Source organism: Physcomitrium patens, chromosome 1 (assembly GCF_059467195.1).
Source record: "Physcomitrium patens ecotype Gransden chromosome 1, ASM5946719v1, whole genome shotgun sequence".
Lineage (NCBI taxonomy): Eukaryota > Viridiplantae > Streptophyta > Bryopsida > Funariales > Funariaceae > Physcomitrium > Physcomitrium patens.
Window position 1 is genome coordinate 7794568 of NC_143410.1, and position 25112 is coordinate 7819679.

The window sequence follows — 25112 nt, forward strand, 5'->3', positions numbered from 1 at the left end:
TCTTAGTATTTTGTATAACAAAGCTTTTTAAGTATTAACAAATATTTGTCAAACTACAAAACTTCTCAATTTTGTAATAAGTGAGGTACCATTAAAAATATTTATCAAAAAATATTTTTTCTACAAAAATTGTTGGAAATTGAATTTAAACAAGCTTTCATTGATTACATAATAATATTATTGTCAAATAAAGACTTGCATTGACCAGTTTAGAGATATGATATTATAACATAGCTCAAGACAAAATTGTGTTAGATACTATTATTTAAAAAACTCTTCATTACTACCACCTCATTCGGCATAAGATTTCCGAAAAAACACTCGTCTTGCATTGAACTTTTTTTTTGTTGTAAACAATTCATCAGATACCATCTTTATAAAAATCCATCTCCAAATACAAGCGCCACATCAAAACTGAGAAAACCATCGCTCCCAGCAGTAAACGCCCAACGCATGAAATGGATGTGGAGGTGCACGAGATGAATGCACAAACATGAATTCCAGCAACGCATGTTGGTGGAGCTGCCATGGAAGCCTGGTTTCTATCAGAGTCAGAAATGCTAGTTCAGAACTCATAGTTGATGAAGAAGTGGGATGCCGATGTTGTAGCTGTAACTATTTGGAGATGGAGATGCGGTTGGTTGCTTGGCATTCAAGCCTTGCGGACCCATGTAGCTCGGAGATCCACTCGACCCAAATAATGTGGCCTGTGCACTTTTAGGGGTAACTGTAATGGCGTCGTTTCCCTCGGTGTTTGTTTGTGTCTTGCCTATTTTTTCCCCTTTTAAATTTATGCGTTTCCATGTACCTACTACTTTCTGACGTTGCCTGCATTGGCCAAAGTTTTCCCCTTCGTGACAGTTTCTGGGTGCTGGATCCGTGATGGGAACAAAGCTTAACTTGATTTTTGCAATGCTACACAATCTCTGAATGCATGCTCTTCGAAGGGTTCTGTGTTTGCAGTTCATTTGGGAGTGGGTTGTGAGTTGCGATCGAGCCTGCCAGGGGGTTTACTTGAATGGCGCTTGTGATGTGTTTGTTCGCCATTTGGGCTGCGATGAGTTTTGAGGCAGATCGCCTCCACGATGTCGCCTGAGAGCTCCACGCTGTGAATAAAACGTCAGAACGACGAGTGTTTTGGGTGGATTTGAACTGTAGGGAGTTTTGAGGGTTTCCGTTTGCAAGCTCGTTTCTGGCGATACTCACACAAATTCACGTTGCTTGAGATGCAAAGCGATTGGAAGTCTGCTCGTCTTGTTCATCTTGGTTTTTGTGATTTCCCTCCTGTGTGTGAATCTTCCAAAATGTTTCACCAGAGGGTCGGTGATGACGGTTTAGAACCTGCTATGCGGATTTGTGTTTTATCTTTGTGCTGAAGGTGCTGTTTCAGTAGGGACTTGACGTCCGTGAGATGATTGTCGTTGGAAACCTGGAGCTGCCGAGATTGGGTTTGACTTTGAAACATTTCAGCTTGCTTTGAAGGCTATTTCAGCGCTGAATCCATGTTTGTTGGGTCTACGCCAAGGGCAGGTTAGGAATGAAGTTCTTACCACATTGTTAAAAAGAGAGAGAGAGAGTGAGATGGAAAATGGAGGACGCCGCCACGGCGAGGCAGTGCATCAGGATATAGAGAATGGAGACGCATCTCCAGTTGTTGGTGCTGATATAGCGGCTGTAGATCTTTCGTCTTCCCTTCGTGCTCCAGTCCAGCAGCATTCCGCTGGGCGATACACCCCTCGGTTAGTTGCTGCATTATGACTTAAAGCAAAGGACTATGACCTCTGAATTGTTCGGTAATTGTTTATCTCACCTTAGTAGGTTGAAGCTTGGTTGAAATCGAGAGACCTAGAATGAGAGATGGTTTGATGTGTTTTTTTACTGGGAGCAGATCGTTGCCGTCAATTCGAACTCGGGAATCAGAGAGTCAGAAAAAAGTTCAAAATGACGATGCCGATGTTGAAGTCTTCGATCGGATTGAAAGAGAAACTTTTAAGCTAGAGCTTTATCACAGTGACCCCTTCGTTGATGTCAGAGGGCTCAAAAGGTGACTTTCGATGGACATCCTAATCGTTTGGTTTCAAAACCCCCACTACATGCTGACAATAAAACATAGTCAAGTTACATTTTGATAACTGGATTTTAAAAATATGGTTGTGTGCTTTTGAACTTGATAACTTTTGCCTTTTACAATGTAGAACCTTATGGTATAATCGTGGGGGTTTTCAGTTTTCTTTGTCCCCTTGTGATGCAGTATGGGAGGGCAGCAGCATGCAATGCCCCATAGTCCCAGGGATCCGGAGGATTACTCGATGGATGTTGATGGCCCTAGCGATAATCCAGGTTATGTATCCTTGTTTATAGAGGTATGAAATGAAAGTACTATTTCAGTGTCTGTTCTTCGTCGGTTTGCATACTGGAAATACTATGCTTCTGCCTAATTTTCCATGATATCTCACTCTCATCTAGGTCTTGAGAGTTTTGTTAAAAACTGCATTTGCACATGCTTTCAAGAGGATTCTCGAATCTGCAAAGTTTGTGATGCGGGGGAAAGTTGATGCTCCTTCTCTAAAGGCAGCAGAAGTTGCTCGTTTATCGCTTGGAATGGGCTACTATCCAACTTTATTTAGGTTAATAAACTGTCCCCTTAGAATTCTGGTGTACAGACTGGACATGGTAGGGTCATTTTGATGCAAGTTGATGAATATTCTATATTCATGCATTCAACAATGCATGAATTATTTCCCTTCTTGACGATCCTGACAAGGTTTTTGGAGTGAGTAACGTTCTCGATCAAATCTAGCCAGGGCACGTAAGCCAAAAGTATTGGATTCACATTCGTCCAGTGAATTCCTCGCAGTGAGTTTTGCTGAAGGCTAATTCCATAACAAGTACACTTCTGTTTACGTTGCAGACTCAAATGGGGAAGATGGGAACCTTCATGGGTGTTTTTATACCATGTTTTCAAAACATCATGGGCATCATCTTCTATATCCGATTCACATGGTAAGAATATACTGTGGATAGAATTCAAGTAGATGTAGTATTACTACCATGATCTTCATTGGGTTGTACAAAGTATTAATCTCCGTAACTTTTCTCTTCACTCGTTTCATTTGGATTATATGGAATGATTTGACGTGCTGGGTCGTGTATATATACTATGTTCATTACTACAGGTATATCACAATATTGCAGAGCATGAATTTGTGATCGGTTAAGTATTGGTCATTTGGCAGGGTTATTGGAATAGCTGGCATTTGGAACAGCCTCTTGCTTGTTTCTTTCTGCTGCTTTTGCACGTTTCTGACTGCTATTTCCCTCAGCGCTATTGCTACCAATGGAGCCATGAAGGTTTGTTGTCGTTTCCTAAGCATTTACGAATTAACACGCTTGATTGAGACTGTATTTTATAGTGGAAGTGGTTGATCTAATAATACACAATGCATTTGAGGTCAATAATATTGCACTTACTGCCTGGCCACTTGCTCACATTGCTATTTGGAAGGAAGTTACATCAGAATGGAATTAATGTTTCCTTAATTCAGGGTGGGGGTCCTTACTACCTGATAGGACGGGCACTTGGTCCTGAGGTTGGTGTGAGTATTGGTCTCTGTTTCTTCCTTGGAAACGCTGTGGCTGCCGCAATGTGAGTATAAATTGGCTTTTTCTTAACCGTATAATCTTCGTGTAACATTTCTGCAATTTCTGCAATTCTGCAAGTTTTGATATTTCGTAGTGATGTTGCTGTAAGTAATTTGATTATTTTCTAAAAATTCCGTCTGTGAAACGTGTTTTAACAACATCATCATCATCTTGAAATTTTTGTACTACAAGAATGTGATTAAAATTATTTGAAAGCACGTAGGTATATTCTGGGAGCTGTGGAGACCTTTCTAGATGCCATCCCTGGCGCAGATCTTTTCAAGCGTAAGCCCTTGAATCTTCTGCCATTGATTCAAGTTTAGAATGACATATGGATAGTGATAATTTTTCAGATTACCCAGTTTCTGAGTTAATTTATTGCTCTGCTAATCCTGAGTCTCAGCATCAGCAGGAGTACTCAGGATTAAATTGAGTACACTACGAGAGAATCTCAGAAGTGGAGATTTTCTGAGATAGTTTATTGCTCTGCTGATCCTGAGTTCTTTCGTTGTAAAACTTGAACTTACCGTATTGGTAAGGTTTATGGAATTTTTAAACTCAAAAGTTCTTGATTTGTGAAGTTAAGATCAAGAATGTTGTCGTTGGCACTCCGAGTTATTGATCAGAATGGGAAATGGTCCTAATTGATATTTAAATCTCGTACAAATGTTTGGTTTTCCTGTGACAGGAACTGTAACTGATTTGTATGTCGCGCCCTCGCCAGCGGCAGTGCCTGAAGTACTGTACACTCCTAGTATACATGACCTTCAGGTCTATGGTCTCATATTCACAGCTGCACTCTGTGTGATAGTGTTTGGTGGGGTCAGAATTATCAACAGGGTTAGCCCAGCATTTTTGATTCCTGTGTTTCTATCTCTGTTCTGCATATTCATTGGTATTTTTACAGCAGGTCGGCACAGTGATTCCAGTACGACCATTCACCTTTTTCTTTCTTCTCTTTAAATATTTCGTTTTGAAAGATGTGTTCTTATAGTTCAGGATGACATTTCTTAGTAGTTGGAACTGTGGTTGGATGTGAAGCTCCTTTAGAAGTGACTTGAATTTGGACGTTAGAAATGAATCTTATTTCTTTCTACTTGAGATACTCCTGAGTGCTGGTAGGCTATCGTAATGTTTATTTTCAATGATACTGTACAATGAAATTTAGTAGATACATTCAGTATAGATGTTATTTAGTTCGCATTTTTTAGTTTGTAAAACTGTTTTTCTTTTAATGATGCATACAGCTGGGATAACGGGACTTAAATTGAGTACACTACGAGAAAATTGGAGTTCTCGCTACCAATTTACGAACGATGCAGGGATACCAGCTCCTACTGGTTTCTACTGGGATTTTGAGTACGTTGTTAACTTGGAATTTGTTTCTGTATCGTCGTAGTTGAACGAGGACCAAGTTTGGGGGATTTAATGAATCGATAGAATCAAGTCAACCTTATTTTGGCTGCAAGGTCTATCTACACACTAAAATGTTTTATTACTCAGCGCAATTCAAGCTTGATGAAAATCCGGAAGGGGCTGAATGATTGCAGGAGTTTACTCGGCTTGTTCTTTCCTGCCGTCACCGGAATCATGGCGGGATCTAATCGATCTGGTTCACTCAAGGATACTCAACGTTCTATACCTAGAGGAACATTATCTGCTATTGCTGCAACTACCACTCTGTATCTTGTTTCTGTTGTAATGTTTGGAGCTGTTGCTTCGCGAAATGAATTGTTAACTGACAGGTGAACCGTACAATTTTTTTTTTTTTTTTTTTTTTTTTTTTTTTTTAAATTCATGTCTTCTCTTTCCTATCTCGCTCTTGTTGCATTATGTGTATTCAGTTAGAATAATTGTCGAAACGCACTCCTACCTCCACGGACCCTGAATATTTTTTTGCGAAGACATAGTGTAAGGAATTGAACCATTCACCGAAGCTTTGTTTGTTTTGTTTTGTTTTGTTTGTTTGTTTGTTTGTTTGTTTTTTTTTTGTTTTGTTTTGTTTTGTTTTGTTTTTTTTTTTTTTTCAGACCTCAAAGTATGCTCCAGAGATTTTCAAGATCCCTTCCTTTCAAATTCTAATTCGTGTTTTTTTTTTTTTTTTTTTGTCTCTAGGTTATTGACTGCAACAATTGCATGGCCAGTTCCATGGGTTGTCCAAGTTGCAATTGTTCTTTCTACACTTGGGGCAGCTCTACAGAGTCTGACTGGAGCTCCTCGACTGCTTGCTGCGATTGCCAATGATGACATCATCCCTGTGCTGAAGTATTTCAAAGCGTCTGATGATGAGGAGCCTTATTATGCAATGATATTCACCATGTTCATTTGCGCTGGCTGTGTCGTCCTCGGCAATTTAGATCTTATCAGTCCTGTTACTACCATGTTTTTCCTGCTTTGCTATGGGGGAGTTAATTTGTCGTGTTTCCTCTTGGACTTACTTGATGCACCTAGTTGGCGACCTAGATTCAAATTCCATCATTGGAGTCTTTCACTTCTGGGTGCTCTTATATGTATCGGTAAGTTATCCGACTTTTCTTCTATTTTTTACATTACGCTCTCCATGTTCTTTGGTCCTTCATTTACATCTACAAAATATCAAGAATCCTACTCAATATCTCCATTCACTTCATTCAGAATGATGCTGTGATTTCTTGTTCAAATTTGATACCTCATCATGTAATTGTCAGTCACTGGTTCTGTCTGAGGTTATCAATTCATGGATCTTGGACCCCTTATGCTTCATTTCCCTCATTCCTTGTTTGCAATCACGCAGTTATAATGTTCATGATATCTTGGGTATTCACAATAGTCGCTGTAGCACTTGCCGCGCTGCTGTATTGGTATGTCAGTATCAAGGGCAAAGGTGGTGACTGGGGAGACGGCTTCAAAAGTGCCTACTTTCAACTTGCGTTGCGTAGTCTCCGGTCGCTAGGAGGTACTCAGTTATTGTGTATCCGATATTTTCTTAGCCGAGAACACTTTGTTGCCTTTCACTTTTCATCGATTGTGTGCTCGTAATGCCAATTATCTAGCAAGTGAGTTAGTGGTTCTGGTTGTTTTGCGTAATGATATAAGTTTCAATTGCCACACTTGTCGTCTTATTATCTCTAACCCCATGTGTGCTATCATTCATCGCTTTCTCTCTGCTGGTATCTAATGCAGCCACACCAGTGCATCCTAAAAATTGGTATCCAATTCCTCTCATCTTCTGTAAGCCTTGGGGTATTCTGCCCAATGATGTACCATGTCACCCCAAGCTGGCTGATTTCGCTAACTGCATGAAGAAAAAGGGGCGTGGTATGTCCATATTTGCGTCAATTCTAGAGGGAGACTACGAGGAGAAAGCGGAGGAAAGTCGAGTGGTATTATCCCGATTCCTTGAAGTGAAGTTTACGATATCTTTAATTACTGTTGTACAGATCAAGTTGCATGAGTTTACTAAATAAGAGACTTGGTACTATGCTCATCAGCGATTGAGAATGCATATGTTTACATTGGCTTTTGTAATGCGTAGAAAGTGGAATAATGCGTTGTGAATGAATTAGAATATTACCTAGGTCAATGTTGCTATTGCTATTTGTGATCATTTGGATTATTAATTCGTGACAAATATTGCTTCTCCTGTGACAGGCTTGCCAACTTCTTTCCACTTACATCGATCACAAGAAATGTGAGGGAGTTGCTGAGGTTATTGTGGCTCACAACATTATTGAGGGGTTCCGCATTATTGTTCAAGCCATGGGGCTTGCAAATTTGAAGCCCAATATTGTGTGTATGCGCCATCCTGAGATATGGAGGGACCATAGAAGCAGCAATATTCCAGAGAACTTTGTCAACATTATTAACGATTGCTCATTGTCTAACAAAGCAGTTGTTATAGTCAAAGGTCTGGATGAATGGCCTGGAGAGTTCCAAAAACATTACGGAACTATTGACCTTTACTGGATTGTTCGTGATGGTGGTCTTATGCTGCTTCTATCCCAGTTACTTCGTGCTAAAGATTGCTTTGAGAGCTGTAAGATTCAGGTGAGTTTCAACTGCTTTTCTGTGCTGTAGTAATCAATCCTTTAAAATCTACGCTCTTCGTTGCTGATTGAGCAAATAGCAGGCCAATATTTAGCTGACCAACAAAATCATTAAGACTCACTAAAACCCTGTTGACAGGTGTTCTGCATTGCTGAAGAGGATAGTGAAGCGGATGAACTGAAAGCAGATGTGAGAAAGTTTTTGCACGATTTGCGTATGCAAGCTGACGTTATCATAGTGACAATGAAGTCTTGGAAAGATCACCAACAAGATGCCCAAGTTGCTGAATCATCAGGACGGGATAATGCCATGGAAAGCTTCTCTAAGGCTCGCAAGAGGATATCTCAGCATAATGCTGAATCCTTAAAGAAGGCTGGAAGCAGCAGCAATAACCCCTCTCATCCAGCCATAGATACGATTGATGAACAGCAGGTGAATGCGATTGCCTTTCCTACTTTGATATTGTTTTTCTTCTCAAGTGCAATTTTATTAGTCGTGTTGCAGGCATTGATTGACAAATATTATAGCCTTTCTCTTTGTTAAGTTGAAAGCAGGCCCTGGCTTCACGCATTTGCACTAAGGTCAAGCGGGTAGATTCTATCGGAAGTTGATTCCCTGCTAATTTTTCATGGCTAAAAATTGTGCTGCTTTGGACAGGTGAATAAATTTTTGTACACGTGCTTGAAACTGAACTCGATTATCATGCGTTATTCAGTATCTGCAGCTGTTGTTCTGGTCAGTCTGCCTCCCCCTCCCCCGTATCATCCCCCGTATTGTTACATGGAGTACATTGATCTTCTTGTTGCGAGCATCCCCAGACTGCTTATGGTCCGTGGGTACAGCCGAGATGTCGTAACTATCTTCACCTGAAGTTAGCAGTAAACGCCCCAGCTCGCCACTTAGCTAACTTCTCCTTGTGGATCCACCACTTCGGATTTGGTGCAATTGAGGTTATTAGCTTGGCAAGGTCGACTAGTATAGATGGATCTCACATTTCGGTTGCAATCATTAAAAGACCTTCTCAGAATTCAAATTCTAGGCGTACATGTGGACTGTTCTCGCATTCACTAGGTGTACTGGCTCGTGTATAGCCATCGACCATTGTGAGGTGCAGTAATTTAATTTTTCTCTCCAGTGCTACTGAAAAGAACCACATGGGAAGTTCATGACAGATCTTCCTGTTACAAAGTCGGAGGATCTCCCACCCTGGTCCTGTTTTAAATGGTTTACAGAGCGAGCGAGTTTACGAATCTTTTAGCATCAATGTTTTGATTTGAAAAGCTCCTTCATGATTTTGTTCTAACTTGTTAATCATTCTATAGACGCACTATTTGGACAGGAGCTGGTTATGTTCATGAAGTTTTTAATTGGCAACGTTTTACTATTTTTTCTAATATATTATCCTTAGTTTTCACCAGTATTCATCAGAGCATTGAGATGGGGTAAAAATATTATGCTGCTTTGTTGTTTGAATGATTGTTGTAAATGTGTGATGTATGTGAATCTGTCACTCGTTGTACAATTTATTACGAATTATAAACTATAGGTGCTGTAAATGAACAACAGCTGCTGTTATATTATAGTGCATGTGAGCCATTCATAGACATCAGTACAAGTCCTTTTTAGTGGGCGCAGTGATAGTGCATGAAATGGTAGACATCCTTCTGGCTCTGGAATTTGGATTTGGGGAGTTGAATGAAATGGTTACCCAATTGGGTTGAGGCAATTACTCTGAAAGTTGGTGTCGAACTTGAATAAAGAAAATAATATTGCAATGGTGGGTGTTTTGTGAACATATGCCTATTTAACCGCATGAATTTGTGGGGTTGGGACCGTTGGTCGGGGTGTGAGTGGGATCTCATTTCTTTCGGCATTTTGGCTACGATCAACTGTTACGTGTTCATTTCCGTGAAATTCTATGTATATTTGTCATCGACCCTAACGTTACCAGTTTAGTCTTTTATGGTGCATGTAGCCTGGTTCCTGGTTCCGCAAATCTTGCGCTGCCTCCTTGACCAGAATTGTCCTCTCTCCTTCCCAGAGAAATGTCGTAGCGTGGAAGTATCACTATTCTCCCTCGCTCGGCCTTCCCATTACTCAACAACTTGATCGCGAACCAAACCAACAGGTGCACCAGGGATCCACTCTCACAACATATGACATGGATTTGTCAAACTAGAATTACTGAGAGCATTGGCAGTTATTTTGGTAACAGCGTTAAACCCCCGATGCTCCTGCACAGTAGTGTAAAAGATATCTCTCGTAGAATAGATACGCAACAATTTCGAATGCTCCCACATTAAACAATTAGGAGAAATGCTTTCTTGTAGTTCTAGGTCACGACACGATTTGGTTACCTCCTATTCCTTGCCCTAATACTCGCACCACCTCAGAAAAGTTATTGTAAGGTCGGCGGAATTGCAGCCAGAGCTTTCTCACTCTCAGCATTGCTCAGCACCAGCCCATTGGACGGATCGCAAAGGACAGAAATCTACACGTGTTTGCAAATAATTTCTTCCAGGTCCCTTCCTCTCGCAGTTATCAACATCGAATGTCCAAAGTGGAAAAAGAAACGAAGCTTTGATTACAGCACAAATGCATGAAGGCAATAACATTGAGGGTGCAACAAGCATGCACGGAAGTCGATGAACACATGACCCATCGTATCTCACCAGGTTCTCAAAACAGGCTTTTATATGTTGTATCAGTTGAACTATCAATATTCGGAAGACAAGTAATGTTTATGTTGCTATCTGATCGCATTTGTAGGTAGTAGGCTCCTGCAAACATCGGCATCGCCGACCATTCGAGAGCATCAGCGCCATGCAACTTGAGCAGGATCATATAATATCCGCAGTAGAAAAGGTCACGGTAACAGGAGGAGGCAGCCCAAGAGCGCCCCATTAAGACCCTATAAGCGGGGAGGTTTCCGTGGAGATCATCCGACCTATACATATCCTATCCAAAGTTTCACGAACAATTTTTAGCTGAATTGACTTGTTTTATGCTTTGTGCGAGTTTCGCTTGAGATTATGGGTTTTAGCGAGGCGTGCGTTTTCAGAATGAGAATTTGTGGAGAGCAATCAGAGGTCAGGAAGGTCTGTCAACAGTGAGGGTTTGGAGTCTTTCCGCAAACTGGAGCTCGTCCTCGGTAGTCATGAAGGTTGCAATGCAGTATCTGGTTCCGCATGTTATTGTGTTTACAAGTGGAATCACCAAATGCTGCACATCCTCCCGACTACGCCCTCTCCATGCTTTGTGTAAAACTCCTAGTTCATCGTTCCTGGTAACCAGAGATTTACGCTGGGCTTGCAATTCAGTGTCAGGTATGAAAACGCTTTGGAGTGCATCAGGTTGAGATGTACATACTTCCGTTTCGTCAATTTTGTAGAATACAAAGGAATTTCTTAGGCAGTTTGAGGGGGGGGGGGGGGGGGGGGGGGAGGTAGAGAGGAGGGGTGGGCGTTTGAATGGCTTGTGAATCTTTAGTAAGGAGTTGTGATTTTCCAGGTTGTGAGGGAAGTGCAGTGCCTCGTTATACAAGGGTTCGTAGCTTCTCTTTGGATCAGCTGCGACTAGTCACATCCCAAAGCGTAACTATCGATGAAGCCCCTGAGGTGCAGATAACGGGTGATGGCTTTTCCGCGGCCGACGAGCAGCCGCAATCAAGTATCGATTCTGAGTCAAAACCCAAGGTTCCCATCTCCTATCTTACTCCACGAGGGGGGGATGGGATATAGTTACTTAAATTTGCGAATTCAATTGGGGGACCAAAAGAATTCCTCTTCGCTAAGCCGAGGGTACTGGAAAAGGAATGGTTTCAAAACGTGGTATTGGTTTGAAACAGATTGCTGTGAAACGAAGGGACATCGGTGCTTTCCAGCAACTTCCAGTAGTTTCCCCAGGAATTGAAATTCTGGGAACTGCATTGAGGCGGACGAAGATGATCAAACCCACGAAAGGTTTTTTGGCTCAACTTTGTCTGTTTCGTTCTTGACTACATTCTGGGGAGCTGGTAGTTATTTTTGCCGCTCGTCTGGGTCAAGGGTTTAGGGTTTAACGAAGCGGTTTTTGCTTCAGTGGTCTGGCTCGCGTTTATTCCTCTCCATATTCTATAGCATTTGAGAGTTTGCAACTTGTAGCAATTTGTGATGAGTGCGTCCTTAACCAGGAATACAGAATGCTGCCAAACGGGAGCGGAATCGGGGAGCCAAGCAGTTAGATGCTCTAACTAAGGTGAGGATTTTTTCTTTTAAACAAATAAATATCTTTAGATTTTTCAAAGCTTTTTCTACACTGTGTGTTGCAGTTGTGGAACCACACCTCGGAGCTGATTTGGTGTAACTAACTCTCTTTGCAGGAGCTGACTATTCCTCTGAAAGGGTACGTGAAGAATTTTCCAGAGTGCCAGCAGCTACATCCTTATGAACAATCGCTTCTTGAGCTCACACTTGGGCCAGGCACTTATGAAGAGGTTGTTGACCTTATTCGACTTTATATTCTATATTATACAGTCTATAATGCTAGATATGCTCGATAGTTACGTACTGTAGCTGTGAATGGATATAGCATCACGAGTTAGGTACAAGATGATTGCTTAATAAACATTAGTCTGGCGGTTCGTATGAATTACCTATTGCTTCACCAAGTATTTTCGGAGCTTTGATAGAGTTCACCTGCTTTGATTAGGTGCTGGACAGCTCTAGCCTGTTATGTAGGAGTAGGTCCTGGTTGATGACAGCAAGTATCTTGTCCTTTATGCAATGCCGAATGTCATTTAACTCTAGCTGCCCTTTCTTCATTTTTGACACCTATTTATATGGCCTTCGTAGTGACCTAGATCATGATCTCAGATTCTTTGTATGAAATGATTTATATCTATTGGTGATCTTGAGTCGCGATATTGGATGTCCAATTTCTTACGAGGGTTAGATTGTTTTCGTGCTCTAGACTTTACGACGGGTTGATCTCTTGCGCAAGAGGATACTCGATTACGGGAAGAATTGTGCTTCTCTTTGCGCTAAGGTATGTATGGTTTCGACACCATTTGTAGGTTAATGAAGGATATACCGTTCATGTGCATACTTGAGATATGTCGATTCGATTCGTTATGTAGTGATGAATTCATATTTTAATGCTGCTAAAGACGTGTCGTTGTTTGTGCTCTTCCTTGCAGTCAACCAGCAAACGTGAGGCTGAAGAGCGGTTGGAAGAGGTATGACTTAAAATCAAGTGCTTATATCGTCTGCTACATATTTCTTTTCATTACATTCTGTGAGTGAAGTCAAACTCTTGCCCACGGTATCCAAACGCAGCAAGAAAGTTCGATTCAAACTTGCGTTGTTGATTCTTTTGGAGTGACTTGTTCAAGTGCAACCTTATGCAACAGGGAATTACAAAGCTTGAAGACATGTTCAAGAGGCATGGGAAGGCCGTTGATGACTTAAAGGAGATTGCAAAGGTTTTTCTTTCGCTTGCCTGCCAACTTCGTTATAAACATCCATATCTGGGTTATTCCGTTACCCTGTGTACATTTTACAGGTCATGGGCAATGTTCTTACGAGCGATTACATCAGATTCATAACGACAAAATAGTGATGCTGTACTTTTTCATTTATTCATTTTTTAAAATTTTTCTGAATGCACTTCTTGGTATTGTGCTTATTGACTGTTTGGGCTATGCTAAATTCTGCTGCTAGGTCTTAAGAGCAATGCCTGTAGTGCATCCTCGCACACCTACAGTATGCCTTGTTGGAGCTCCTAATGTTGGCAAGTCATCACTTGTACGAATACTTTCGTCTGGTAAACCAGAGGTACAGCTTTAGCTCTTAGAAACTTATGTTGTGCTTAATTGAAAGACTAAACTCAAGTCATATGTTTAACCTACGGTGCACTATTTTCCCCCTAACATGTTGATGTTTCAATGGAAGTTTCTGGTTATATTTCATAGAGAACCTGGCTACTACAATACAAGCAATCTGATTTCCTTGTTGCCATACTCTAGTTGCCTGGCTCAAGTTAAAAGCAGTTATGGTGGTTTTCAGGTTTGCAATTATCCATTCACAACAAGAGGCATATCCATGGGCCATTTTTTTGTAGATTCTGTTCGTTATCAGGTATGTGTATCTGCAAGTAGTGAGTTTGCCTTGTATCTTAAATGGTGGTACTGCTAAAGTTTATCTTCGTGTTTTCTTTGGCCAGTGCATGTTGCCGCACAGTGAAATTTTTTTTGTCATTTTTGTACGCATAAGTCTTGCTTGACGTAAATAGAAGCTTTATTATCAGGTACTTCTGTTGAAGAAACTCTTTTTGAAGCACCGCTACTACAAATACTTGAACTAACAAAAAAAAAAAATCGTTGCTGTCATCACAGGTGACTGATACTCCGGGGATATTGAACCGCCCTGATGGTAATAGTTTGTAAAGATTATACGTTAAGAAATTAGTGGTCTTTCGGTTAAATATTGATATGGAAATTATTTGTTTAGTTACAGAAAGTCCCGAGCAGATGGTAGTGCTTTTGAGTGCATTTTTATGAAAGTGATTGCAAGACTCAAGCTTACACAAGGGTTGTCAACAGATGAAAGGAACAACATCGAGAAGTTGACACTTGCTGCCCTAGCGCATCTACCAACAGCTGTTCTTTATGTCCACGATTTGACTGGCGAATGTGGTACAACGGTCTCTGACCAGGTACAAGTTTGTCGATACGAGAAATGATTATCAATATGTCCATTATATGTCTTGATTTCGTGTCTTTGGTGCATCTGATCGCCCGACCCAAGTTCTGAGATCGCCACTAATTCTTCTTTGCCTCATTGGTTTGTTCACAGTTCTCGATATACAAGCACATTAAAGGACTGTTTCCTGAACGTCCATGGTTGGATGTTGTCTCCAAAGCCGATCTGTTGGAAACTCCTCCAGCACACATCCCTGCCTTGGAGGCAGAGGCATATGTGTTGGTGGGTCCTGCTGGTGCCCTAAGAGTGTCCACGCAAACAGAGCATGGCCTTGATGAGGTACATCCTACGCTAGCTCAGGGCTAGTTTTTTTTTTTTTTCTTCTCCAGTTAGTCGCAATCGAGTTATATGTTAAGTTTTTGTTCACATTATTACCTTTCTACATTCTAATTTTCCAAAATCATGAAACACCAATGACTAATCAACATATTGTTCCAGCGCTAATTATTACCTTCTCACGTAATCATGGTGCTTGTGCAGCTGGTGCGAAGAGTCCACGCTCTCCTTTCTGCACACTCAAAAACGCTTCGTGATGAAGCTGGTGAAACCCTACCTCAGAAGATGTCTACATCTTCTCCTTCCGACAAAGACCCAGCAACGCCTTTCTATTTTCCAGCATGGCCACATGCTCAAAATTCATAAACGTAGTAATTCTTTAGTAATTTCTTTTGGTTGGTGAAGAGCCATTATCAAGGTTTGTTCACATTTTTCAGGCATATGGATAGTATAATGCTCTATGATCTTATAATCATCCATTGTTTTAGCAGTAGGACTTTATTCAATGATTGGAATACATCATAGAGAAAGCAGTGTCCATCTTGAGAGATAGATAGACTGTTTTGATGAAAATGCCGAGTCATTGTTTTATGTGGTGTTGATAGTTGGGCTGTTAATTTTAATACAAGCAACGTGAAGGTTCTGTTGTTTATACATTAAGGAAATCTTTGAAGTCACAAAAGTAGTTGTAGACATAAAAACATGAAGCATTGTATTCTTATTAATGTTTAAATTTAAGAGTATTATTATAATTTTTAGTTTAATTTTGAAAAAATGTTAATTTAAGGAAGTTTTCATATTACGAATTTGAGTAGATTGTTTGTCAAATAAAGTGCATAGAATTGACAAACTTCAGTTTTAACAATTGTGTTGTAAAATCACAAAAGAATCAATCTATAAATTTAGAACTTTATTTGCATGTTTTTAAGAAAATACTTTGTTAATAAAATATAAAGCATTCTTTATGTTTAGGGAATAAGATTAGAGGTGACAACTTTAAATTTATACATTGGTTGAAATTAAAAAGCTTAAAAAAGGAATTTATGAATAGGGAAATAAAATTAAAATAATTAGAAATAGTAGTATAATTTTTTTTTACTAACTTTATCTATTGATAGTATATACAATTGTTTTAAAAAAATTGTTGATGAAGAATGAATCAAACTACTTTTTTGACTTTAACAACTAATTGCTCTATAACTATAATAAGAGCGATTTTTATTATTAGAAGTAGCAACAATCATAGGTATGGCAATTATGACCCTTCTTATAACACTTTTTGTAAAGAAGTTGGTCTTTAGGATCAACCTCCTCTTGGCTACACAAACAGATCTTGCACAAGGAACTTGCTTGTCTACTTTTGTAAGGTAGGAGAGTGATATCATTTGCATTGAATAAGTTAGCATCTATAGATACTACAACATCAATATAAACATGATAGAGTGTGCTTGTTAAGTATGTAAAATGAAGAAATGAATTGATACTTTTACGTGACTTCATTGTTCTTGCACATGTATGTATGTAGAAGATTTGGTATTGCTTAGAGTATTTGTAAGAACAAGTTTGATATGCAAGGTCAATACTACTGAAGGTTCCAATGGTGAAGCTTTGGATTTCAAAGATATATGTGTCCATTTAAATCACTTGGCATGTCCGGCCTTCCATAGCCCTCTTCTATAGTTCATTGGTTATAGAGCATGGTGGATCACATTTGATCTAGGCATACTCATTATGGCATTTAAAAAGAGCAAGGCACTAATCTCGCAAACAAGTTAGATGAATGAATAGGACAATTCAGTGTGGCGTGCATTAAGAATCTAAGCATTTGTTGCTTCTACCATATTTGATGTGAGTACTATAAAGCATGAGATTTTTGTGTAATTGAGAGTCTAAGTATTGGATGGGATCCTTCTCAAGTATGTGTGCATTTCATAATGCATCTTATTAATCTCTATGATAGCAACCTAGTATGCATTTGTTGTCAATGCTTTTATAAGCGTCCAAATCTTGCCATTAAGTTTTGCTTTAAACTTCTTATTGATGTTCTTTTTAATGTATTAAGTGCAAGCTACATGTACCATATTTAGAAGCTTTATGGCCTTTCTATGCTCTATTCTTTAATAATACCAAGGAACAATATGTCAATTTGTCTTTTCATTGTTTTGATGTTCTAAGCTTATGCTATTACCTATTTTTAATTTTCAATATACCTTTTTACAATTGCCAATTGCAATCATGGTGAGAAAATTTAGAAACAACATTGCATGTACAACTTGCTCATAGAACCATGTCCAATTTTTGGTATTTTTTATTAATACAATACAAATAATAGTAGAGATAAGCTAGTCTTTTCCACTGATGCCACTAAATTCTTCATAGGTGGCTTTTGAATGGATCACATTAACTATGATTATTAAACAATAATGTATAATAACAATCTTCTATGTGGAAGGTAAAAAAATGCCTAATAAAAGTACCTATAGTTGATTATGTTGACCATTGTAGAACTCCCAATGTATTCAATCTATTGTTGGACAAGTAGCTCAACTATTTTTTGAAATCCAAGGTTTTAGTCAACAACATAGTATATTTGATGGACTTCTTGGTTTCTCTAAAATTCCATATACATTATTTTTGCTCCTACTTATATGCTTTACGGTTAAAAATATCATGTAGTTGTGAAGCTTAGATCTCATATGCTAAACGTGTAATAAATTTTATATGGATAAGTTCTTCAAGTCTAAATAACTACAAGAATATGTGGGAGTTTTCATTGTACAGAATAAATATGATTACGTAAAATAAGCCATCTTTGTGTCAGTTCATAGAAATAAGGAAGATGCATCAAAGGCCATCATTTGATATAAATAGGCAGATTACAAGCATATGTTTTTTTATTTTATTGTTCTAAACTGATGTTAAGTAAATGTTCTTAGAGAATAAAAGTCCAATGTTTTGTGGAACTCCTTTGTTGTAAAAAATATGATACCAGTATTAACAACTCCATTCATAAAGACTAAAGAATAAAGAATAAAATCAATAAAGATTAAGACCAATAAAGAACAAAACAATGATAGTTGGATACTTCCAACAATACCAAATCTCTTGTATCTAAGTATGTGCATAAGCAATGAAGTTGTAGAAAAGTGACAATTTGTTTTTTTATTCCTTGTACTTAATCAGTACACTTTGTTAGATCTATGTTGGTATTCTAATGATTGTAGATGTGGAAAAATTCAATGTAGATGGTACTACTCTTTTATCTTGCAAAATTAGACAAGCAGACCACCCTTGCAAGATTAGTATTTGTAACTGAGGAGAAGTTGATCCTAAAGACTAGCTCACTTATAGAAAGAGTTATAAGAATGGTTGCAATTGCTATACTTGAGATTATTGCCACCATTAATAATAATAATTGTTTTTATTATAGTTGTAGATTAATTAGTTTTTAAAGTGAAAAAAGTGGTGTGTTGGATTGTTCAAAAGAAAATCTTTTTTCTAGACTATTATAAATATTGTCAATAAATAAAGCAAACAAGCAAAAAAAAAAAAAAAAAAAATGTTCCTCTATTTTTAATTATTTTAATTTTATTCTCCTACTTATAAATACCTTCAAATTTGTTCTTGTATTTGGATATCATTCTAGTTTAAAAGCTATAATTATTATATATATATATATATATATATATATATACACACATATGAATGTGAGGTTAAATGCGTTCTTTTTAAATGGCATGAGTAATTTTTTTCTTTAGATTTTATGGTAATCCTACTTTAAGAAGCAGTTTTGACAAAAAAAAAATCAAGTTATACAAAAAAATTGTTAAAAATAATCATTATATAATTTGTAAAGTCAATATAGTTTTTAGAATTAAGTAAACTTTTACATTTAGATTTACAATAAAATAATGATATGACTCATTCCATGGCCTCAATTCACGTTTAGTTTTCTCCAAAAACTAAGGTTACCAAAGAAGAGTTTTTCTTCACCAAATGTGAAACCTCTGTAAAGTTTTTGTACCATGACCTTTTAAAATGGACTTATAGGTATAAAGACCCCTCAAGAAGAGTACCACAATTTTATTATTATTATTATTATTATTATTTGATATTATTATTATTATTATCATATTGAATATTGTAATATTATTTAAATCCAGATTCTTTATGTGAAAAGATATCAGACCTTCAGAAAGAACAACAATAGAACCATGAGATCCAACCCAAATGGGGAACCAGGGGTTCCCTTCGTTTCCAGTGCCATTTCCGCATAATGCAGAGGAAGGGGACAGCATTGGGAACATGCAATCCCTATGCTTTCAGCGCCACACCACGCAAACACAAAGCCAAGATTTAGTTTACACTTGTAAACAAAGTAGTGCATCCCAGCGTAGCCAAACCCACTCTTTGCATTCGAAGAGAATCTTGAGAGGATCGAAAGCAAATAGAAAATGCTTCTAAACTATGCATGTTTAGAATCAAACCGAAGGAAGATGGGAGGAGAATACAGCCACCATCGCTGAAGTTGGCAGATAGAGATGAAGGTTTCGCCCACTGTTAACTACGCAGCCAAGTCTTAACACTGCAGTCCAGGTTGTTGAGTGAAATGCAGCTGAAGTCTTCGTCAGCTGGTGGTCATTTGGCGGGACCTTCTCAGATTTGTTTGTGAATTCGATTCCGGGTGTCTCAATTCCTCAACAATCGCACGCTCACACCATCGCTTCTCGATCTACCCTCCAGCTCCCAAGTGCAGTGCATATCCGGCCTTGTTAGGACCTGCTTGGAGCTTTGGACGTACACATCGCTACTTGACGCTGATCTAGGTTGCTAGCAGCTCCTCCTTCTCTGCAACAGTCATCACTCCAATGCCAAGCGTTTGACGTTTCTGGGTGGTGACTGTCTCTAGGCGCGTCTTCTTCTCACTTTCTTGAATACATCACAGAGTCGACCTTCACAGTCTCTTTGGTGATGCTGCGCTTCGTGAGTTGAGTTCCCACTTTCCAATGATCCATCGTCTCTGAGGTTGTTTGAAGAACGTGCACAATTTTTTTGGTTGTTGCAATGTTTTCAAATGGTTTCGCGGTTTTTATGTGCAACTTGCTGCTGGTGCTTGAATCTGCAATGTAATGCTTAGAATAGCACGTCAAGCTTTGACTTCTTTTCATTCTTTTCACGACATGTTTCGTGTTTGCAGTCCTTATTTTCGCTGGGGCCTGCAGGGAGGAATTCAAGCAAGTTTCAGGGCAGGGCTTTGTGACGTTTAGTGCCAAGAAACAGCTATGGCGACGCTGCAGAGGCAGGCACTAGAGATCATCCCAGCAGACATCGGTGAAGACGAAGCTGAGGCCCAGATGGTGGTGCGCGACCCCAGTCGTCAAGCCTTGGTGCCTTCCAAGCATATTGCTCCCGAAAGTGAGGGAATAGAAGCGGTGAAGCCCAGAGTAGGCACCACCGGCCCAGCAATAACTCCATCGGAAGGTCCTCACGTCTAGCTTAACAGTGGTCACGGCTCGGTGGGACAAATCGAAGAGGAGCTGGGACGGTTGCTTCTCCGCACGCAGGTTACTCATGAAGGGGAAGCGTACTGCCCCAATCCCAACATAAAAAACCTGGCAAGATTCTGACAATCTGAGCCTCCTCCCGGAACTTGTGCTTCCATTCTGTACTTGTTTCAATCCCTTTAATTTGGTTGCTGTTGCGGGAGAAATACTTGGCTAACCATGACGGTGACGATGACAATCGCAGCCCAAGGAGTTCGAGACTCGAGTGAAGATTATCCAGAGATATCCTGAGATGCGAACCGTGCAGAAAATTGAGTACGTCAAGGAGATCCACCATGAGGAGCGCATCATCAGGGTGCCCAAGACGAGAGTGATCATGGAGGAGGTTGAGCACGTCGATCGTGTCCCTGCAGTGAGAGATGTGCCCAAAACGAGGATTGAAACTTTTCACAGGTGAGCTTGCGTTGCACAAAACCTACTTGAAAGGCAAACTGTCGACAACATAGCCTCGAATGTGCTTTTTCAATCCTGGGATATTTACTTCTACATTACTGGATAACTGCAGAGTGATCACTGAAGAGTGTGAGGTTGCAGAAATGGTGCCAGTGATTGAGTAAATGGACGTGCCAAGAATTTAGCACGTACCATGCGTGATTATTGAAGAGGTGGAGGAGAAAATCTCCGTTGCGGTGGTGAGGGAAGTGCCAGTAACGCGCATGGTGGAAGTACCAACTGGAAAGTAAGGACAATATTTCTTTTACTTCTCGTCTAGCTCGCTGCTCAGCAATTTCTGACGGTTACGTTAACATATCTTGGTGGGTCACCACTTATCCTACTTAACAGTTGCTACCCATAATAAATATATAATTCAATGATGTAATGTCGCAGCTCCTGCGAGGCACCTGCTGGCGAATTTATCAACCCAGGCCACTTCAATCTACTTGGTCACAAGCACCGCAAACACAAACCCAAGAGTCATAGCAGCCGTTTGCTACCAATGCTAACCAGAAGCAGCTCCTCGTCGTCATCCGAGGATGAGGATGGCGAAAGGACATGCGACGGCGCGGCCATGTGTGGTGCAGCGATCCACCGCCACGCTGATGGAACCACAACAGTGGATCTCTCCAATTCCAAGAGGAGAAACTTTTTGCACAGAATTATCCACCACTAGGTGGCTACTCTTTCAACTTCTGATTATAGTAACACGACAAAGAAATCGACTCATATCGTAAGAGATGTTTCCCTTCATGATAATACGACTCCGTCGAAGCTGGCTATTCATAGATTCATCGATAGATGCTATCACCCTGCTAGAAATTCTCAGTTGCGTGATTGATGGATATTCTTTGTACAACGATCAATCCTTCTACATTTTGTTGAAGGGGAATCTGCCATGAACTCTAATTTACATATATGTTCTCTTAACTTAATATTGAAGGCGTGTGGTGGAATTCGACCAAGTGATTGATTTCATTCATTTCCAACATTCACACTCTGATTGGTTGTATGCAAGTTGTCTTCACTATTTCGATGTAACTGAAACGAATGTGCTAGCTGCCGAATTCCCTGCAATTGGTTTGAATTTGTGATGGCTGGACGCGGCCATGGCCAGCCCAGAAAGACATTTATAAATCTGGTAATGGCGCGAGGCCACAACTTGCATGCCACCAGGGACCTCGAAAGCGACGCACCGGAGGCTTGGTGGGCATGAATGAGCTAGATCTCATCTCATCGCAGCTGTAGAAAGTGCAAATGGTCTTTGTCATTATACACCACATCTGTTGCCTGATATTTCCAAGATTGGATCTCAAAGGTATCAAGCAACCTTTTCCATCGATAGCTGCCATACTAATAAGATGACAGAACTATGCTATTATGTCAGCCGGCGCAGATATCAACCTTCCCTGAACTCTGGATTGCAATCTGAAGAGTTCAGCTATGGCGATCGCTGCAGCATCCAATCCCTTGCAAGAGCTTCACATCCGGCTGCAAGGTTCTACGGCATGGATGGAGGGTGTGCTTAAGGTAACTAAACCTGGGTTTGGTGTGGTAGAGCGGCGTTTCCGAGGTGGGCACAGTTGGTGACGGAGAATTGCGAGTGTTTTTGGGCGATTTGGAATGGGGCTCTTATTAGGATTGCACATTATCAAGCGTAGGAAAAACCTTGCATTTTATTGCTGCTCGTTTTTATCGAGATCTACACTGAATCTTGATGAGATTATAAGTTGGGGTTCGATGCGACTGGGAGTCGTAGAAATCGACGGATTTTCGAATCTTTCACATTTGCGCATTGGACATCTCATAGCCGTTGTGGTTGCGTACGGATTTTTTAATTTTGCTGCAAGGCGTGAAAGTAGACCATAATCATGCTATTTCTTATAGGATAATGAATTGGATGTGAGAACAGGGAGCACAGCAGTCTGTGGAGAAGTTGGGGTACTTGTTACATTCAGGTAGGGGCGATTCGACGAACCAAATTCGGTCTATTCTTGGAGTGAAAGACTCGCCTGTAGCAGAAACTGCCGCAGCCAAGGTTGAACAAAGTTTTCAAGACAGACTAGAGAGACAGCTCGCTGCATGGAGACGGAATAGCTCTTGGGTCGATGAGATTCCAGTTCTGGAGGTGGGTATCAGAGGCTGTCATAGCTTGCGAACATGGGTCTGTTTGTTTATTTTTGTTTGCAGCCGACGTCGGTAGAGAATGCCGTTTACATTTGTCTTTGAGTTAGTTCCTATACTGCTCCAGGACCTCATGGGAAATATGAAGGCTGCAGGTGACGGTACCAAAAGGAGCTTTGTGCAAATTTGATTCACATTTCGAACTTGGAATACCTCCAGATGCAGTATACAACATCCTCACTGATCCCGGCAACAAACGTGTTTTCAAAAATATTGAGGTGTGTTCATTTTTTATCTACACATAATATTTGGCAAGTGTGAATCATGTGAATGCTTAACGACTCACGCTTGGTTTTCTTCGGAGCGAGTGCAAGTCGCTCGTTGTCCTCTAGGTGGCGACTATAACCGCTTGTGCTCTCAGTGGGTTTAATTTCCGCAGATGAAACTTGAAAGATTGTTAATTGATTATTTTCTCTATTTTTGAAGGAGGTTAAGTACCGCAAGGTGTTACAAGATGATGGTGACCACCAGCTCGTGGAATTGGAGCAACTTGCGAGTTGGAGGTTTCTGTGGCTTTCTGGCACTCTGAGTGCCTGTGTTTTGGTGGATCAGGATAGGAGCACACATATGGTGATATGTCTGTACATTCTTAGGTCGGCTTTATGCGATGGGATGCTTCTCTTATGCCTTTTTTTCCTTTTCGCCTTTGATAGAGTTTGTCATGTTTAATAAGCAATCTAAGAATTGTAGTGCATGTGAATTGTTTGAGCAGGTGAAATACAAGCTTGCCAAAACAGGATTCATGAAAAGATTTGAAGGGACCTGGAAAATCGAGCCCCTGTTTCTTGATGATTCTGGCGCCCCTGTGCAAGTCCATGAACGTGGAACAGAACGTGTTGCGTCTATGGTCACCCTACAGCAGGTAACCTCAATTGCGTTGGTAAATTATATCCACTTAAGTTTGATATGTGCAGATTTCGTAGATGACCCATTCTTGCATAGATTTAAGTCAATAGATAAAGTAAAATAATCTCGGTTATTTATTTATTTTTATTTATTTGTATTTTTGGTTGTGGGGTTATTTTATTTTATTTTATTTTCTTTATTTTCATGAGAAACACAGATCTGGCAGCCAATGATAATTCCACCACCGCCTTTCGGTGGCTATGTACGCAACATCTCCACAAAGACAACAACGGATATGATTCAGGAACTGCAGGCTGAGGCAAAGCGGCTTCGTGAAGGAACACCAGAACCTGACAACAGCTTCAAAAGCCAAGAGTCGCCAAGACCCCAAAAAGCTGTGCTCTTTTCTGAGCAATGGAAGCTCTCAAAGAAGTCTGCTCCTGGACGTCGGAGATCGAGAAAAAGCCAATGGCGTATCAGGTCTGAATGAGGCTTCTACTCTTAAAGACGCCAGCTTCTACGTATCTTAGCTCACGTGCCGGGAATTGCAGCTGCTAGTTTCTGCACCCGCAGGTGAACTCATTTCAACTCTACACCACAGCGGCTTGAGATTGGGAGCTGCTCCCGATACTACCGAGATTGCTTGAAGCTCGTGTGCTGTTCAGGTGCTGTGGATTAGAGGCACGTTCACTTTGAAAGCACTCATCACAAGTCGAGCTATGGAAGAGCCACACACGATGTGAAGCCTGTGTACCCGAAGAAGGTGAACGTGTAAAACATTCAAACATAGAGAGAGAACGAAATATAAAAATTTAAACACTAGGTAGTCAAAAGAAGTTTGAACATTGGTTACAGGAAATCATGAACATTAGATGTGTACTTCTCTAACCAGTCTCAAACTCTCATTGATTCTGATTTGACGGAAAAGTTTCAATTTGTATCTCCTTTGTTTCAATATGTCTGACTAATTTGTTGATTGCTACAATCGATTGCTTGTGATGAGAGAATGTGTGGATGACTGGAATTTTTGTTTGATACTACAGTTTGAATGTCAATAAGTTGGAAACAATACATGTTCTTAAAGTTGTTTTGGATATCCTTCGATATTCGATTTAGTGCGCTTACTATCACTGCTTTTTGCTTACTGTTGCTTCTTATCTTTTGCTGATTCAGCTTGCTAATTCTCTTCTCTATGCACCTCCGTACGATGTCTGCTGGAGTATGCACACATTTAAAGCTCAAGCAGTCCCTATCATCTTCTTGTCTGAGTGATAGTATAGTCTCTACAAATCTGCATATCATCAGCGATAACATCTTTACCTTTTTGTCATCGTCAAGAGTTGCTAAGATTCTTTCTGTTGAATGTATGATGTTGCTATCAAGCGTAGTAGCATCTAGT

At 40.0% G+C, this 25112-nt stretch overlaps 3 protein-coding genes and 1 long non-coding RNA gene across 10 annotated transcripts; all 4 read left to right on the forward strand.

Moving 5' to 3' along the window:
* The first annotated feature begins 583 nt into the window (after window positions 1-583).
* On the forward strand, window positions 584-9088 carry LOC112282726 (cation-chloride cotransporter 1). 3 transcript variants are annotated; one of them, XM_024520733.2, is made up of 17 exons: window positions 584-723; window positions 1531-1739; window positions 1889-2044; window positions 2252-2363; window positions 2912-3003; window positions 3237-3351; window positions 3546-3646; window positions 3866-3927; window positions 4331-4570; window positions 4890-5001; window positions 5193-5387; window positions 5758-6158; window positions 6416-6577; window positions 6805-7004; window positions 7273-7668; window positions 7807-8100; window positions 8326-9088. In XM_024520733.2, exons 2-17 carry the CDS (start codon window positions 1582-1584, stop codon window positions 8536-8538), a joined length of 3009 nt encoding a protein of 1002 aa, XP_024376501.1. In that variant the 5' UTR covers window positions 584-723; window positions 1531-1581; the 3' UTR covers window positions 8539-9088. The 3 variants fall into 3 exon arrangements, with proteins under 3 accessions (XP_024376501.1, XP_090105287.1, XP_073389089.1); XM_090249161.1 differs by lacking the exon at window positions 584-723 and adding an exon at window positions 2467-2627 and having other exon boundaries at window positions 826-1739; XM_073532988.2 differs by lacking the exon at window positions 584-723 and having other exon boundaries at window positions 1413-1739.
* Window positions 9089-10659: 1571 nt separating this feature from the next.
* On the forward strand, window positions 10660-15349 carry LOC112282734 (nucleolar GTP-binding protein 1). Of its 2 annotated transcripts, none has more exons than XM_024520757.3 (14): window positions 10660-10994; window positions 11179-11363; window positions 11516-11630; window positions 11840-11904; window positions 12029-12142; window positions 12619-12693; window positions 12845-12883; window positions 13058-13129; window positions 13368-13481; window positions 13713-13784; window positions 14042-14078; window positions 14249-14361; window positions 14502-14687; window positions 14889-15349. In XM_024520757.3, exons 1-14 carry the CDS (start codon window positions 10826-10828, stop codon window positions 15048-15050), a joined length of 1518 nt encoding a protein of 505 aa, XP_024376525.1. In that variant the 5' UTR covers window positions 10660-10825; the 3' UTR covers window positions 15051-15349. The 2 variants fall into 2 exon arrangements, with proteins under 2 accessions (XP_024376525.1, XP_024376534.1); XM_024520766.3 differs by having other exon boundaries at window positions 11197-11363.
* A 3699-nt stretch (window positions 15350-19048) lies between these two features.
* On the forward strand, window positions 19049-21661 carry LOC149989852 (uncharacterized). 4 transcript variants are annotated; one of them, XR_016502274.1, is made up of 5 exons: window positions 19049-19709; window positions 19882-20299; window positions 20433-20641; window positions 20783-20927; window positions 21077-21661. It is a non-coding gene; the product is annotated as an uncharacterized LOC149989852 (long non-coding RNA). The 4 variants fall into 4 exon arrangements; XR_016502276.1 differs by having other exon boundaries at window positions 19049-20299; window positions 20754-20927; XR_016502273.1 differs by having other exon boundaries at window positions 19049-20299.
* A 168-nt stretch (window positions 21662-21829) lies between these two features.
* On the forward strand, window positions 21830-24668 carry LOC112291154 (uncharacterized). Its single transcript, XM_024538265.3, has 6 exons — window positions 21830-22213; window positions 22596-22811; window positions 22963-23085; window positions 23294-23437; window positions 23580-23729; window positions 23931-24668. Exons 1-6 carry the CDS (start codon window positions 22127-22129, stop codon window positions 24201-24203), a joined length of 993 nt encoding a protein of 330 aa, XP_024394033.1. The 5' UTR covers window positions 21830-22126; the 3' UTR covers window positions 24204-24668.
* Window positions 24669-25112: the final 444 nt, after the last annotated feature.

Bases quoted from the DNA above. Each gene is read 5' to 3' on its own strand.
- LOC112282726 (XM_024520733.2), top strand. From the start codon at position 1,582: ATGGAAAATGGAGGACGCCGCCACGGCGAGGCAGTGCATCAGGATATA. The intron at 3,352-3,545 runs GTTTGTTGTCGT...TCCTTAATTCAG, and splicing joins CTACCAATGGAGCCATGAAG to GGTGGGGGTCCTTACTACCT. The intron at 6,159-6,415 runs GTAAGTTATCCG...GCAATCACGCAG, and splicing joins GGGTGCTCTTATATGTATCG to TTATAATGTTCATGATATCT.
- LOC112282734 (XM_024520757.3), top strand. From the start codon at position 10,826: ATGAAGGTTGCAATGCAGTATCTGGTTCCGCATGTTATTGTGTTTACA. The intron at 11,631-11,839 runs GTTTTTTGGCTC...GTCCTTAACCAG, and splicing joins GATGATCAAACCCACGAAAG to GAATACAGAATGCTGCCAAA. The intron at 12,884-13,057 runs GTATGACTTAAA...CTTATGCAACAG, and splicing joins CTGAAGAGCGGTTGGAAGAG to GGAATTACAAAGCTTGAAGA.
- LOC112291154 (XM_024538265.3), top strand. From the start codon at position 22,127: ATGGCGATCGCTGCAGCATCCAATCCCTTGCAAGAGCTTCACATCCGG. The intron at 22,214-22,595 runs GTAACTAAACCT...ATGTGAGAACAG, and splicing joins GGATGGAGGGTGTGCTTAAG to GGAGCACAGCAGTCTGTGGA. The intron at 22,812-22,962 runs GTGGGTATCAGA...TGAAGGCTGCAG, and splicing joins ATGAGATTCCAGTTCTGGAG to GTGACGGTACCAAAAGGAGC.